At 37.7% G+C, this 17066-nt stretch overlaps 3 protein-coding genes and 2 pseudogenes across 7 annotated transcripts; 3 read left to right on the top strand and 2 right to left on the bottom strand.

The window, feature by feature from the left end:
• Positions 1-3277: 3277 nt before the first annotated feature.
• On the top strand, positions 3278-4444 carry LOC120011464. 2 transcript variants are annotated; one of them, XM_038862584.1, is made up of 2 exons: positions 3278-3524; positions 3941-4444. In XM_038862584.1, exons 1-2 carry the CDS (start codon positions 3321-3323, stop codon positions 4157-4159), a joined length of 423 nt encoding a protein of 140 aa, XP_038718512.1. In that variant the 5' UTR covers positions 3278-3320; the 3' UTR covers positions 4160-4444. The 2 variants fall into 2 exon arrangements, with proteins under 2 accessions (XP_038718512.1, XP_038718511.1); XM_038862583.1 differs by having other exon boundaries at positions 3283-3495.
• A 1587-nt stretch (positions 4445-6031) lies between these two features.
• LOC120011445 (blue copper protein-like) lies at positions 6032-7078 on the top strand. Its single transcript, XM_038862558.1, has 2 exons — positions 6032-6243; positions 6634-7078. Exons 1-2 carry the CDS (start codon positions 6069-6071, stop codon positions 6891-6893), a joined length of 435 nt encoding a protein of 144 aa, XP_038718486.1. The 5' UTR covers positions 6032-6068; the 3' UTR covers positions 6894-7078.
• Positions 7079-8425: 1347 nt separating this feature from the next.
• On the top strand, positions 8426-10729 carry LOC120010123 (annotated as a pseudogene).
• Positions 10730-10810: 81 nt separating this feature from the next.
• LOC120010255 (GTP-binding protein YPTM2-like) lies at positions 10811-14222 on the bottom strand. Of its 4 annotated transcripts, none has more exons than XM_038860989.1 (9): positions 13962-14222; positions 13117-13139; positions 12952-13024; positions 12266-12313; positions 12101-12148; positions 11824-11895; positions 11560-11715; positions 11341-11444; positions 10811-11128 (listed from the first exon to the last, which is right to left on the bottom strand). In XM_038860989.1, the coding sequence occupies exons 2-9, from the start codon at positions 13131-13133 to the stop codon at positions 11032-11034; spliced, it is 615 nt and encodes a 204-aa protein (XP_038716917.1). In that variant the 5' UTR covers positions 13134-13139; positions 13962-14222; the 3' UTR covers positions 10811-11031. The 4 variants fall into 4 exon arrangements, with proteins under 4 accessions (XP_038716917.1, XP_038716920.1, XP_038716919.1 ...); XM_038860992.1 differs by having other exon boundaries at positions 12959-13024; positions 13106-13139; XM_038860991.1 differs by lacking the exon at positions 13117-13139 and having other exon boundaries at positions 12959-13024.
• Positions 14223-15238: 1016 nt separating this feature from the next.
• On the bottom strand, positions 15239-16828 carry LOC120010483 (annotated as a pseudogene).
• Between the last annotated feature and the right edge of the window lie 238 nt (positions 16829-17066).

Consider the following 17066-nt stretch of genomic DNA (forward strand, 5'->3'; position numbering starts at 1 on the left):
ATATTTTTTTCCCCTACAAACTTCTTCTTTGACACTCCCTTGAACTGCATCCATCTCTTTGAATCGCACAGAACAACAACAATCAAATAACCTCTTTGACATATTTCGAACAACAACAAGCCTTTCAGCACCGATCTCTCCTTGTTGAATTTGTCTAGGCCCCAAACTCCATAATAGAACACAACATATCTGCTATCAGAAATAGATCTGTGTGATTTTGTCAAAAATTGATGTGGGTTGTGGTTGGATTTCGATGTGGGTGGTGGAGAAGGCCGTTCAGAGAAGATAGCCGATTTGTGCTAAAGGGATAGAGGGATGACGAAAGGTGATAATTGTAATAAGAAAATATTTAAGAGGACAAAGTTGTAACCACATTTACGTAACTGACGAAAATCTCTGTGTTTTTGCACGGCCAAGTGCGTTTCTTAAATCACGTTTTTGGTTGAAGCAGCTCCCAACTGCTTTAGCCAAAAAAATCAACGAGGTGTGGTGCTTGACCCACGCACCACACTCCCAAACGACAAAAAAGTGAACGCGGCAGTCTCCACCGCAATGACGTGCGTTTTTGGAGTGGCAAACGCAATGCCAAACAGGTAGGAGTCAATTTTTTCGGTGTTATACGCGTGTTTCATTATGGTTTAGGTTCTAATGAGCTAAATTATTGATGCTTAAAGGCATAATAACGTAGTCTTGCAACGCTTATTTCTTAAACTTCCTATGGCAAAAGCACAATCTGTAGGATGATTGAAATTATTGGTGCCTGTCAAAATAATGGTATATAACGTCCTTTTTTCATAAGAGCTCTTCTTCTTCTTCTTATGATATTTCAATATGAATTAATTGGCAAAAGCACAACCCATAAGATGATTGAAATTATTGGTGTTTGTCAAATTAATACGGATTATACACGTGTGAGGTTGTGGTTCATTTTTTTGGCTGATGTTTAGGATAAAATTCAACTCAATAGTACATTTATGTAATAGATAGATTCTTTATTTTGTTATTAATTATTTATGGGATACGGGGGGGGCTGCAATGTGCATTGCAGCATTTATTTTAAATTGTTTCAATCTTAACCATTCATTTCATCTACTGGTTAAGATTAAACAATGTAAATACCAAAAAAAAAAAAATGAGTCCTGACTTTTGTTCGTTGAACATAAGAGCAAGTAAGCTGTGCATCAAAAGAAGAGCAAGTAATTTGGATGTTTTAGTGTACGAAGAGGTCTTCTTGCCTTCACAAGACAATAAAGATCTCAATTGGATGCATTTAGTTCTCTTAGCAAGATGTGCCTCTAAAAACAGTCTGAATCAGAGTGGTTGCATAGTCTTCTCCGGTAAGATGATTAGAAGGCTTAGTACTAAAACGAGCCACCTCCATACTCTAGTGGGTAATCCTCCATTGTAAAATCATCCGCCACCAAAGCAAGCAAGAGATTGAAGAAAATCCCACACTTGAAAAAATTAAATTCCCTAAACCAGAGAAAAACCCTAGACAAATTACCTTATGTTGGAAGATCAAATCATGGCAAAATAAATGAGGACTTGAGAATCATGAAGAGAATCCGCTCCCGGGCCTTTTAATGGTGGTCTCAATCGAATAGAAGGGGAGAGAGAAAAGGGAAGAAACATAAGGAATTTAGATCTATTGAACAAAATGGAAAACGACAGAGGGAAGAGACGAAGGGTCTGTCTAATTTTATTTTTTTTGGTATTTATCTTGTTTAATCTTAACCATAGGATGAAAGGAATGGTTAAGATTAAAACAATTTCAAGTGAATGCTGCAATATAGATTGTAGCCCCTCCCATCCCATTATTTATATGTTTTGAATTAATTGTTTCCAATGTCCCTTAAGGCTAACAAAAGGAATAGAGAAATTTTAAGAATCCACGTGGACTCCTAACAAAACTAGTTGAAATCCCGCGCGATGAGCAATTTTTTTTTTTTTTGTTTAATTCATATTGTTTAGATGTTGCATTTCATATTTTATGTTTTGTTTCAATTTCTTTACTCAAGTTTTTTTTTTATAGGAAAGAGTAATTATTTTGATTGTCGATTTGATTTTCAGTAATTTTTTATGAGAAATTGTATCAAATATAATTGAAGTCATCCAATTGTCCATTACATACTGTACTATTTTTTAAAATTTATTTTTTATTAATTCCTCTTTAAGTTTTTGATATTTTTAATCATATTTCATTGTTATTTTTTCGTCTTTAGTTGGCCAAAAGTTATAGCCCTTCAATACATCTCTCTTGGTTTCTATTGATTCTATTATATTTTACATTTTTATTGTTGTTCTATAAAGAGGTTAATGTTCAATGTTAAAAGTATTTATATCAAAATTGTTATTCTTTTTTTTAGAATGAGATTAAAAATATATTTTTAAAATTTTATAATATGCATATTTATAAAATTATATAAATATAACTTTACATATTTCATATTTATAGTGTAATTAAAGAGCAATTTATATTATTGGTTTTGAACGGTTTTGTAATTGAATGTGCAAATAATTTTTTTTTAAAAAAAATTCAATTTCAATATGACAATTAATGTATATAGAGCTTTTCTTGAAATATGAGAAATAGAAAATTCTTATGAATCCACGTGGCAACTAATCTTGCAAATAAGTTGTCCAAGTGTCAAATAAATAGCGCAATTGATTAGATCATTTGCTTTTATATATAGTATAGATACTTTGGAGTCTAGATGTCACATAAAGAGAACACATCCTTAGAGCCTCCTCTTATATGTAAGTATAGATTAATTAGTTAACAAGATCCATGACCCTTATGAGCCATCGTAGAACTCACTTACTCCCTCACCTCCTTGGCTATCACATTCCTCATCAAATCCCAAAACCCCGCCAGCAAACTCTCCGCCAACGCCAAGGCCCATATTCAATTATCCATGAGCCCCTCCATCCACGTACATTCCACCATAGGGCAGAAGGCAATGCGGTTGGTGGACTGCTATATTCAAATACCAGCCTCAATTAACTGTCCACCATGACTCATACTAACCTCCAATTCCCTAATAATCATTACTAAAATACTATGTTCTTGTAATAAGTGGACACTTGCCAAATTCCTTATGACCGAACTTAGTCAGCACTCAGCATGTCAAAATTGCTAATCTCACTGAAGAAGTAAATACCATATGAGATCAAGAGAATAAAAGCCTTGGAAAATTCCATCATTCTGAATCTTTACCAAACAATCCATTGAATTGTGAGGCCTAAGCCTGCCCTATTTAAACAATACCAGCTTGTGTAACTGCCACAAATCTCAATCCACTGCAGCTTAATTTCCTTCAATGGGTCTCGGTAGTAATGCTATGCTAGTATTTGTCCTCCTAACAGTCTCTCTGGTGGCAAGTAATGGTCAGGGAAGAACATTTATTGTTGGAGGCTCTCAAGGGTGGCGCTCTGGCGTCAACTACACTGATTGGGCTATCCGAAACAGCCCCTTCTACATAAATGACAAACTTGGTGACAAATCTCTCTTACTTAGTTACATAGTCATGATATGCCATGTTGCTTTTTCCTTTTTCTTTTTTTTTTTAATGTTTTGAAACATCCCACTCCTTTGCATTAGGAACACTTTTTCCGTTTTGATCTAATCCATGTTAGTCTGCATGGCATTGTCTTATGAGACTTAGGATCAGCCCATATTAGTCTGAGTAGAAGAAAAGTGTTTGTTATTAGTTAGGAAGTTTGGTCTATTATATTCTACACTTCACTTTTTCCCCTGACACAATGTAGGATTTAGTATACTAAGCTCTCTCACCACTCTGTAGTTCACCTAACATCACCAAACTTGACATGATAGGGGCTTGTAGCCCCACCCACCTGAGCCGAATACTACATGTTGTTGTTTTTTTTTTTTTTTTTAATGTTTGGATGTTAACATGTAATTTTGATTTGTGCAATGCAGTTTTCAGGTATGGTCCACCAAGTGGCAGGAACCCTCCACATAGTGTCTACTTACTACCGAGCCTATGGAACTATGGCAGGTGTGACTTCACGGGAGCAAGGCTTTTGGCGAACCCGAGACAAGGAAAGGGGGTGGGTTTTACATATGTGGTGGATCAATGGAAAGTTCACTACTTTGCCTCTGGTGAAGACAATGGAAGGAATTGCAAGGATGAGTTGATGAGGTTTTTCGTGGTGCCATGGCCGCGTCCCAGCGAATGATCGATTATGCACTATTACTCGGTTTTATCATCAGTTGATTAATGTAATGTTCAAATTAAAGAGGGGTTCATCTTCTCTTTGTTGTCGTGATGCTGATACTGCATTAGTTACTTAAAAGTGCCGGCGAGAGAATTGTATTGTACTACAGAATAAACTTGCTTGCTTTTGTGTCGAAATATAATGTTCACTGTGTTCGAATATGGTATAAATAATATGAAAATGTTTCAACTTTGTTGGGATACAAGTTGTCAAAGATATCAACAAAATCTTTGATATCTTTGACAAATGAACAAAATCTTTGAATTTGTCAAAGATATCTAGACCAACCTGCTGATCTCTTCACCAAGCCACTCCTGCCAGGTCGTTTCAGAGACTTAGTTTCCAAACTCAAGCTTACTTCTACTGCACCAACTTGAGTTTGAGGGGGGATGTCAAAGATATTAACAAAATCTTTGATATCTTTGACAAATGAACAAAATCTTTGAATTTGTCAAAGATATCTACAAAATATCAATGATATCTTTGACAAATCAACAAAATCTTTGAATTTGTCAAAGATATCAACATCTTTGATTTACTTTATTGACATTATTTTTCTTACTTTTCCTTTCTAACGCCTATATAAAGGCATGTTGTACACAATCAAAAGATATTTCACTTCTCTAACATGGTATCGGAGCCACTCCTGTTGAGGCACTCCAGAGTAGTGTACGTACTACCATTGATACAACACATATTATTACAGCCTTGGTCCAACACTCCTTAGGTGGGATCTTGGTTTTGGGTCCGTCCCCAGTCGGTTGCGGTCTCCTTTGAGATGTTCTTCTCTTTTCTTGAGTTTTGGTGTCCTCCGTGGCGGTGCTCCTTCCGCCGTTAGTCGTGCTCTTCCAGGGGTACTCCTTTGCTCGGACCCCTAGCTAGACCCGATTGCTTCTTCTGCCTTTTCATCAGTTTGAGCATGGTTCCTCGCAGTTCGTTCCTTTGGCCTCCTGCTGCCGTAAGGTGGTGTCCATGTTTCTGGCTGCTTTTCCCTGCTGTTTCTACCATCGCTCTTGGTGCTAAGATCTCGGTCCTCTCTTGGAGTCTTTTTACTGCGTTTTTAAGGCTTCTCTAGAGATGGGTCCCTTCTCGGAGTTTTGCTGCTGTTAATCTTACTATTTGCCCTCTTTGGTCCCATTCCGGATTTCTGCGTGCAGTCTTGGTGTTCCTTTGACTGCTCTATTGGGTTCCCATGTGGATTTTTTCTTGCTTTTTGGTAGCCTCGATTCTCAGAGCTGGATCCCCATCCTTTTGTGTTTGGGTTTTGGTGCGTGTAGCCGGACTGCTCCTTTTTTGGCTTCTCAGTTTGTTGGTTTCTTTCTATTCAATTCTGTCAAAGATATCAACAAAATCTTTGATATCTTTGAAATTTATCTTTGACAATATCCACTCTTGACCAATCTGCTGATCTCTTCACCAAGCCACTCCTGCCAGGTCGTTTCAGAGACTTAGTTTCCAAACTCAAGCTTACTTCTACTGCACCAACTTGAGTTTGAGGGGGGATGTCAAAGATATCAACAAAATCTTTGATATCTTTGACAAATGAACAAAATCTTTGAATTTGTCAAAGATATCTACAAAATATCAATGATATCTTTGACAAATCAACAAAATCTTTGAATTTGTCAAAGATATCAACATCTTTGATTTACTTTATTGACATTATTTTTCTTACTTTTCCTTTCTAACGCCTATATAAAGGCATGTTGTACACAATCAACATATAGTGAAACTGCCCTGAATTGTGAGGCCTAAGCCTGCCCTATTTAAACAATACCAGCTTGTGTAACTGCCACAAATCTCAATCCACTGCAGCTTAATTTCCTTCAATGGGTCTCGGTAGTAATGCTATGCTAGTATTTGTCCTCCTAACAGTCTCTCTGGTGGCAAGTAATGGTCAGGGAAGAACATTTATTGTTGGAGGCTCTCAAGGGTGGCGCTCTGGCGTCAACTACACTGATTGGGCTATCCGAAACAGCCCCTTCTACATAAATGACAAACTTGGTGACAAATCTCTCTTAGTTACATAGTTATGATATGCCACGTTACTTCCTTTTTCTTTTTTTTTTATAATGTGTTATAACATCCTGCTTCTTTGCATTAGTAACACTTTGTTCATTTTAAGCTTATCCATGTTAGCCTGCACGGCTTTGTCTTTCTAGGCCCAACACTAACTCATACTAGTTTGAAACCAGGAAAAGCACTTCTTCCCCTGTGCGATGTGGGGTTTAGAACACTAAGCCCTCTCGTCACTCGGTAGCTCATCCAACACCACTAAACTTGACACGACAGAGACTTGTAACCCCACCCACTTGAGCCGAATATTACATATATGTTTTGATTTTTTTTTTAATGTTTGGTTGTTAACCTGTAATTTTGACTTGTGCAATGCAGTTTTCAGGTATGGTCCACCAAGTGGCAGGAACCCTTCGCATAGTGTCTACTCACTGCCGAGCCTATGGAACTATGGCAGGTGTGACTTCACGGGAGCAAGGCTTTTGGCGAACCCGAGACAAGGAAAGGGGGTGGGTTTTACATATGTGGTGGATCAATGGAAAGTTCACTACTTTGCCTCTGGTGAGGACAATGGAAGGAATTGCAAGGATGAGTTGATGAGGTTTTTCGTTGTGCCATGGCCTCGTCCCAGCGAATGATCGATTATGCACTATTAATCGGTTTATCATCAGTTGATTGTAATGTTCAAAAGAGGGTTTATCTTTTCTTTGTTATGTGTTTGTTTGGTTTCTTTTGTCGTGATGCTTGCACTACAGAATAAACTTGCATGCTTTTCTGTCCAAATATATTAGAATATCATATAAACAATGTGAAAATACTCCAACCCTGTTGGGATACAAGTCTTAATATTTTTTGTACTTGTGGGTTCGATTATACAAGACCTAACAAGTGGGCACAGGTAGAGTCTTTTAGGATCGAGCTTTCGGCTCAAATACTATGTTATAAATCAGATACTCACAAAAGTACCGCATAAAATCCAACTCAAACTATTTGAAGATCCATTATCTGTTATGAGCCTAGAAGCAGCACTATTTAGTCCTTAAAATGACCCTATTGATGGAGAGGGAGGGATTCGATCGTTCTTATCAACCACATTTCTTTAAATTCTCATTTCTTTAAATTTCCCACATATTGGATATCCATCTAGAAGTTTGACCTATATATTTGGTTTTGCCCCTTAACCGACTTGAATTTTCACTTGTTGGGCTGTCGGATTGTCAAGCTCACACATGAGGGGAATGTTAGTATATGATATCAATGATGTGAAATGCTTCAACCAAACAAATCAATCAACGTATTGGGTCGATGAATTACCTTAAAAAGATGTAAATAACTTCATGCACAAGCTACCGCACCTATTCAATTCTCATATAATACAAACATGTCACAATGGGCGGGTGAAAACATAAATAATAGTATTAATTAATTAATTAACGAAACCCATAAGCCTCCGGAGTCATCGTAGAAGTCACATACTCCCTCCCTCACCTCCCTGGCTATCACATTCCTCATTCGTTTTTATGTGAGTGATTTAATAATCGATTATGTGGTTCTCTACGCTAATATCTCTTCGATTCTGAAATAAGGACTTGACGGTTTTGTATTAGTTTGTGAAGGGGAATGGTGAGACATAGGTTACGGTTTATATGTATATTAACATGATTGTTGTAAAGTGGACTACATATGTTTCTGTGAATGGAGGATGAATAATATAGTGGTTATATGTTGTAGATGGCTTGAGGCTGTGGTCTGAATTTCTTGCAGGTGCGTTGTCCAAAATATAAAGGAAGCTCTGTCGAAATTTCGTTAGGAACCTGTATGGAATTGTGCTGTGAGATTAATTGTGCATTAGTGAATTAGTAATGTATATGTGCATGGTATTTGGGAGGTTGATGTTACATTGCGGGTGAACGAATCGGTTCCTATCACATATCCTATGCGCGAAATCTCATCGAAAGTTCATAAATTTCAGCCGAAGAACTTTGTGCTTCTCAATGTTAGTGTCGATCAGACAGAGTGTATCCAAATGAGATGTGCTAGATCTTAATTAGGTCAAGAGTACATATGCACTGGCATTTAAGGGCTGACCAAAATCTGATTGTGATGATGTTGTTTATCGGTTCATATGCTTATGCAGTGAAAACCACTTGTTGGCAGCTCTATTTACAGCATGAATAAGTTACTGGACTTTGGAAGGAAAGTGCTATTCTACGTTCGGGTTCTTTCTGGATATGAGGAGCAGAGAATCCGGAGCTACAGATTGCAGATTGAAACTCGTCTCCGACAGGCTTTGCTGATAGATTTGATTTATATGCGCACAGTTTTCTTATTTTGTTGCTATTTTGTTCATGTTTGTGTGTTTGAGACGACCTTCAATTTTGGTTCCTTTGATGAACGTTATATCTTTGGGTATGATTTAGATATTCAAAATAGCAGGTCAAAATGATGCTTGCTTTGCCTTTCTTGATTCATGGCCTGGCTTCCTACAGTTGATCTACATGTGTGTGCCATTTTTGTTTTGTACTTTCCTTGCGCTTGGTTATTGAACCTTTAATTGGTGGGAGCTGGCATGCTGGTATTGGGAGACTGCATTGTGCTTTTAAAGGCAATTTTTTTTCGATTCAAATCTGTGTGTACATGTGTTCTCTAGTCACTTCTACCTTGCCTTGGTGCAAATTTCCCTTCTTTATTACAACCAGACCTTTAAGTGTGCATATTAAGAAAGTCCGAGTCCTCAATGCTTTGCAAGTTCAAGTTTTCCATGTTCTTTGTGAATGTGTTAATCTTTCAATCTGCTTTCGTAGGGTCGTATAGTAAACTTATTTACCTGAAATCTGACTTAAACGTCGCTTAAGGCCGCATCCTCCCATGGGGCCTGAAGCTCTTGAGGAAGATGGGGAGTGGTGACCCCTAGCAAACTTCCCTTTTCCCCTCATGCTATACTAAACTTGACGGTGGCTCCATAGTCCACACCCTAAAGAAGGTTGAGAGAATTCCTAAAAGCGATCCCTCTTTCAACTGCTTGGCATGGAAGGTCCCTAGAGAAAAGAGAAACTATTCTTAGCAGCTTTTTCAACCTCCCCAAGGTAAGGAAGTCAAGCAACCAAACTTCCATATGCATCAAATAGGGCCAACCGCTTTGCAAGTTCAATTGTTTCCATTGAATTGCAATGTTTGTCCCAGTATATGAATTCTGATTGCAATTACCTGAAGTTTCTTGTATGATCACTTTTAGTGTGAGGACATTTGTCTTTTGATCGGCAGCATGGGCCTAGTTCTTTTAACCCAACCTCGTGGTTCTTCAGGTGAAAATTTTGATTTTAATGGAATTAGACATCAATCTACATGAAAAAGTGATCGTTTGAGAAACATGGCAGCCATTATAATTTGTCAGAGGTTCGCCGTATGGTAGAAGAGATGCAAACCGTAAATAGGAAGCTAGAAGAAACTGTCAGTTGTGTGCATGAATAGAATAGCTGGAACTTTGATGTTAAAGTCCCCAATATAGTAGATTTTATCTGGGAGTGAAGTTCATTATTGTGAATTGCAAAGCTATGTTTTATCAATAGTTCTCAAAGTGGAGAATGAACCTTGCACCATTTTGCATTAATTCATATGTTTTCATCAGCTGAGCCTTCCAAATGAAATCTGTTCAGACATCGCAATTGGCAACAGATGGCTAGTTTAGTTTCCTTTTTTGTTCCTTTTGATTGAGGCTTCTTTCATACTCTGCTTATGTGCAGGAAGCCGCCATTGACGAGGATTTCAAGCCAATTGACAAGGAAGCTGAACTTCTAATGAAAATCCAGCTGGAAGGATAGGAGAAGTCAATGAAGGAGATGATGAAGACTATGCAAACACAGGCTTTGCTTGAGAAAACTGAGGCCGAAAGAATTCCAAATGTACTACATGAAGACACTAACCAACATAAGGAGGATCCAGAATCCACCAATCAACAGCATGCTCAGAGGAGATGATTGTGTTGGCTAAAATACTCGTCAAGAATAGATTGTGTTTGGTGGATTTGACGAAGCTCAAAATGTTACCAGAAAGTTTTCACTGTTGTGTTAGCTTCTATAGAATGCATGCATTTGTTGAGTTGAGGTAGTGTCACTTGGGATACGATGATATCTGGGTATGCTCAACACAACACGGGGAGGGTGAGAAAGCTCTACATTTTCTCGAGGAGAGTAGGGTAGATGGTAGAAAGCCAGATTGGATTGCATTTATTGCGGTTTTGTTGAATTCTTTGAATCTATGGTAAGGGATTATGGACTTGATGCCATGCCTGGTTGACCTTCTTGGCCGAGCTGCCAAGCTGATTGAGGCTGTAGATTTGATAAAGAAAATGCCTCTCAATCCTCATTCTGCCATATTTGGAACACTTTGACGAAAACCTAGAAGTGGCTGAGTTTGGATCAACAACGTTTCATCACTTCAAGGACGGAATTTGCTCTTGCAGCGATTACTGGTAATCTTTCTGCCAACGGGAATGCTAGTAAATTGTTTCGTTTTATCATCAACTATGCATAGTGAACTTTATGATAAAAGAGAATTAAGGGTCAAATTCTAGGCAACTCACTAATATGACTGATTTGTACAAATGAATGTTACTTTAAATCAAATACATCTAAAGAACTTTAGTTTTGACAATGTGTTGAATAGACAACACAGAAATTCATAACCATAATCTTCTTCACGTCTGAGCAAATTTGAAAACTAGTTTTACTTACATGCCACAAAGAAACAGAGTTAAGGCTAATTCTTTCTTCAAGTTCAAGAAGAGCAGCAGCCAGACTTCTGGTTAACCGGCTGTCCTCGAATCTGCACTGTTGGAGGGCTGGCATTGTTCATGGACGGTTGGCTTGCCATCCTGCAAGAAAAACCAAATAATCAATAATCTCTAAATGCATTCATGGACTTCATCAACACATCTATTTTGTTTTTTGAATGCAACTTGAACAACAGATTAAAGAAAAAGTACATATCAGCACAAGGGACACAAAGGTGCTCAGCCTAGCAACATCACACACTCTTCCTCTTGCACAAGTGCAGGGCACTACTAAGAAAAATACATTTCAGTACCTATTCTTGATCTCAGCAGCCATGGCCATGAAAGCCTCTTCCACATTGGTGGCATTTTTTGCACTTGCTTCCATAAAAGGGATCCCAATTTCATCAGCAAATGCCTAGACAAGGGAAAGAACTCAAAAGAATAAAAATTCTGAATACATATATTCATTTGGAGAGCGCTACTTCACTCCAGTAAAATAGGCAAAATGGGATGGGAACAATAAACATTACCTTTGCCGTTTCATAGGAGACAACTTTGTTCGCTGTGAGGTCACACTTGTTCCCAACCAAAAGTTTGTTAACATTTTCACTTGCATAGCGATCAATTTCATTCAACCATTGCTTAACGTTATTGAAGCTCTCTTGATCCGTGACATCATAAACAACCTGGAAGGAGAGCCACCAGATAAAAATCAATCTTAACGAATAAATCAAAACATGGACAATGCATGCATACACCCAAAAAAGATTGAACAGAGAAATTGCAGTACTTACAATGATGCCATGAGCCCCACGATAGTAGCTGCTTGTGATTGTTCTAAAACGTTCTTGGCCAGCCGTATCCCACTAAATATCCAGTAAAGCAAGGAAAAAATATCAGCAACAAATACTTTAATATCCTGGAGCAAAACTCCCCAAATATTTCTAGATAAGATACTTCCACTGTCTGAGATTCTTCAATATCCCCTAATCATAGCCAAAAAAACAGTACTGCTGAAGGCAAAGTTAATCCTTGAAATATGAAGCAAAAGATAACTAAACATAAACTTACAATTTGGAGTTTAATGGTCTTTCCATCCTGTTCCACGGTGCGGATTTTCTACATAACACAATGCAAGACAATTGACTTTTTGTCATTTTCTCTGTATAGAAATCAATCTCCATCCAACAATGGAGAGAACAGAGGAAGCCAGAAAAAGTGGGAATGATGACTTACAAAGTCAACTCCAATAGTACTGATGTAACTCTCAAGATAGGAATCATCCTGATAAACAAAGGGAACGACAATAAGAAAGAAAGACACAATATCTGCTTAAACCATCATACTCTTCGCAAGGCAACAAGAGAACACAGGGACCAAAAATCAATCATGAACTTTGTAATTACATAAAATATACGATACCCCAGAAGAGTAGAAAGCAATAATGTGGCAGCAGGGAGAAAAAAAATCACGGCTATTGCTTGTATGAATTTACAACTTCATAAAAAAAAAGGGGGAAAAATTATAGGTCTTTAGTTTTTCAGTTAGACAAAGGCTCGAGTACTAATTCTGAAATCTAGTAGGAAAAATGTCGAGCCAGTGAACCAGGTTAGCCGATCTTGGTGCAAGCACAAGTGCACGTCATTAAAGATATAGTTCAGAGAAGGTTAGTTTAACAGAAAAATTATTCAGTAACAAGTTTAAATTTCCCAAATGGCCAAATTTCTATTGTATGTATTCTATGAAAAGACTAAAGCATGTTATACTGTTACAAGTTGATGCGATTGTACTCACCAAAGTCACAATCACAAATACACGATTTTCAGTTGCACAAATGTAAATAACTAAATACTTTATGTATATGACTACTAACATGTTAAGATATTCCTTAGTAAAGACAGGCGAGGACACTAAGAACTTACAGCGAACCTCAGAAGTAGACATGATTTTCCAACACCAGAGTCTCCAATAAGCAAAAGCTTGAACAAATAATCACTGAAAATAACAGTACAAAAAATATTAAACACATGCTCATACAAGGGATGAACATATATTCAAATCATTAAAAAGACCAACTTGCCACACACATGGTATTCAGGCACATCACATCCTACAAAACAAAAACAGTGGTGGATCAAATGCAATTTTTTTTGCCTCAATAAGCATAACGGAAAATGCATCAACTCAAATGATTATGTAAGACCTCACCCACACTTCAACAGCACTAAGCCCATTTCATACCTCTGTGAATGACCAAAGTAAAAAAGTAATACAGCACCTCTGTAAAATGAATCATTTACGTGACACTATGCAATCTCAAAACTTTTTAGCAGCAAAAAATGATTACAAAAGAAGAAGCCCATAAAGCTTGTCTAGTAACAAGGGAAGTTAAATCATGCCTAATAAATTATTGATTCATCAATTGCTTTGTGACAATCGATACAATACTCCAAGGTTACAATTTAACAGCTTATATGAATTAATAAGCAAAATCAACAAAACCCCCTCCTTTCTTCACGATTATTACCTAAATCTTTAGGTCCAAAATATAAAATTAACAATGGAATCTGAAAAACTCTGCTCGCACTGCTGGTGCTGGTTCAAAGACAAACTCCATTGACGAAATTGTCAAATCAAACAAATGTTGTTTAAGCGACAAAAGCTGGTACCCATGTACATATAAAACCGCCCAGATTTAAACAACGAAAGCAATTTAGACCACATCGACGTTCGAATCTTAAAATCAAAATATACATAAACGTCAAATTACCAAATCAAAGAGCAGAAACGAAAACACGAAGTGGTAAAAACAACATATGCAAATTAAAAATAACGGATCCGAGCTAACTGTGATAAACTCATAAAAAGGGAAGCAAAACGAATACATATATTTAAAGGGCTTCAAGAGATTCCACAGAAAACTGGAACTTACTATTCAGGATTCATGATTCCGTTGCTTACAGATCGAAGGAAACGCAAGAGCTACAAAGTTAGATGCCGGAGAGCGAATAGATATTCCAGCGGGATACAGACCGGCACCGGTTATCGTCGTCAGAGAAAGAGATGATTATAAAATTGGAAGACGAAATCGAGAGAGGAAGGAAATTTTTAGCAGGATTCTCGGTGGGTTAGGATGCCGGTGGCCCTTAATATGTCAATTCTAAATATTTTTTTGTGGAATTTCTCCTCACAATTTGGGTTCCGTCGGTCAAGTCAATCATATGTTTCTCTCTGTTGCTAAGATGATAATTTGTAATAACCAAGATGATGAAGGATTATTTGTAACACCCAAGATAAGGATTTTGAAAATTGATTGGATTGAGTATTTTAGTGCATGTCTAGGTTTATTCATTGTATTTGGTCTTTTTCGAGAAAAATACTGATTGTTTCGAATCTGTTATCATAAGCAACGAGTGTCTCAAGAATATTACGATATGATTGATAGGATGTGATTTTTAAAAGGTATTGACAGGATGTTCAATTATGACAGAGTGTAGGCATGTTCATGGTGTGGGTCAAGGTCGAGAAGTTTGTATAACCATGCTTAAAGGGATGGAGATTTGGTGTCTTCTACGTATTAATGTAGTCGACATTGGTCACCTGTTGGTATGGTCTGTAATTACTTATTTTAGAGTTTCAAACTACATGTAAGGCCAATTAGGGGATGCTATTATGCTAATGATTAGTAGCAGATTAGGGATAGATTAATGATGATTAGATAATAAATGTTGTTGATGTGTGATCAACGCTAATTAAGATTGATGACAATTACTTGCCATAACAATTACTTACATATACTTGAATTAAATGAGATGCATTATGTGTAAATTTACGTAAATGGTTTGGTTTACAAACCCAATGCATATAGGCTGAATAAAAAAGAGTGATACCATGTGAAAAGTCAAGCTTCCCTATATCTTGACATTTCACTATTATAATATTATATTATATTATATTCTTTTACAAAACATTATCAGCACAAATCTCTCACCTGAGGTGGAACTGTTGGATATAGGTGTACAATGGCCCTACTTTAAGCACAAATAAATGTGTGAGACCCATTCATCTTTTGAGACGGGTTTGAGTTGAGTACGTACATCTTTGAGTGTACATGAACACAGTACATTTACGTTTCAAAAATTGATATCGGGTGAATAAGAAATTGAACTCACATGAAGTAGGGGAAGAATGTGTGGAAAACCAATTACGTTACTGGAAGTCATAACCAAGCTTAGCAGCTTGGTTATGGCCACTAAAACATCCTAGCTCATCAAACTTAGATTGATCAGTTCCAAATTTAGCGACATCTTGAGTCAAGCAGCCTAGAGGCCCTGCATTATGTATCCAGAAATTCCTATCTCCTTGATCATACAATTTCTGAAGTAGAAGGATAAAGCCAATTCATCAAGGATAAATTCCTATCTCCTTGATCATACAATTTCTTGGTTCCATGAGCTTGTTCCACTTATGGCTATGGGTTTTGGCCCAATCTTACTTGTAGCCAGCGTGGTGCGCTCTATTCTGACAACTCGAGGTTTATGCCACACCCACTCAGCTATCTGAATGGCATGTTGAACTGGGTGGTTCCTTGATTATCAAAAAAAAAAATGTTAAACTCACTCAAAAAAAAAAAAAAAAAAGCTCTCTGAAACTAACCTTAATCCCCCAGTCTCAAATTCAACCAAAATTGTAGGGATAGAGGCTACTATTTGATCAAATGTTTTGGCATAAAATGCAGCAGCAAGATCATTCTGTCCTATGTCAATTGTGTACAGTCCCTTCTCAAAATAATCCTATGCTGGAACACACTTCTCATACTTTTTGCCTGCAACACAATAAGCATACGAGGAAACTTAATTTCAATTCTATATTAGAGGTTTGTATCCAGCAACATTGGCGAAGCTCTTCGCGTGTGCTTACCTTTAGCTAGCAACTTCAGAACCCGCGATTTAAATTTGAGAAACTAGGATACCTGGACTCCAAATGAAAATGGGCTGATAGATGTGGGTGTTGCTGGATGCAGAGTAGATCCAGCAGCAGCAAAATTGCACCCTTTTCCAGAGTTTGGCAAGCCAATTGAATCCAGATAGGCATTCAAAAATGGAAGATCCATTGCATCCACTGTCATATGAAACATAAACCGAGAAAAAAAAAAGAGAAGGGAGAGATGGGTCATCTATATATTCTAAGGAGGCAAGACTTTAATTTCTCCCAGAAAACAGAGGAAACAGAGTGAGAGTCTAAAAGCATAAAATTTTCAGTCTATACTAAAAAAATCTATGATGAGACGGCCGTCACAGTTTCTCACAGATGGATTCTTGAAATAATTCTGTCCATAAGGAGGGTATATGATCTCGATACCGGCAGCAACAAGTCCACCAGTGTCAGAATTTGAGTTGAATACTGCAGGTGAATTGAGGTCTATAGAACTAATCAGAGGCAAGTAGATGACTAAGCTGAGAATTTGGAGAAGACAGGTCTTGTTGCCATGGAGGAAGTAAGAGGGGATGCAGTTTTCACATGTATGGTGCCTTACAAAAAGAGGGACTGAAGTAGAATATTGAATTGAGTTATTACTAAGAGGGAGGGTTTAGTGCAGGTGTTGACAACAATTAAAAAGCTGAAACTTTTTCCCAGAAAATCGAAAAATGAGACGGCCATCACAGAGTCTCCCTGGTGTTGGAGTTCTGAAGAAATTCTGACTATTAGCTGCGTGGAGGATAAATCCAAAGTCAAGCAGCAAGTTCACCGGTGTCAAACGTGGTGAGTTGCCTAAACGAAAATCAAACAGACCGTCATAATCCCAGTTATGGCAAAGGCTCGTATTGGCCGTAGCCCGTAGGAATGAGTTAAGTCCTCACTCCCACCGATGAAGATAACCACATCAACAAGCACAACTTCCTAATCCCTTCCGTAAGCGGCTGCTGCAACTTGGGTGAGGCCTTGCGGAGGATTCGCGAAGGAGCTCTGCAATGATCAGAACCAAAGGAGAGGCCCTAACTGGTCACATAATCGAAGTGGTTAGGCATGTGAGGTC

Source organism: Tripterygium wilfordii, chromosome 12 (assembly GCF_013401445.1).
Source record: "Tripterygium wilfordii isolate XIE 37 chromosome 12, ASM1340144v1, whole genome shotgun sequence".
In the NCBI taxonomy this organism is placed as follows: Eukaryota; Viridiplantae; Streptophyta; class Magnoliopsida; order Celastrales; family Celastraceae; genus Tripterygium; species Tripterygium wilfordii.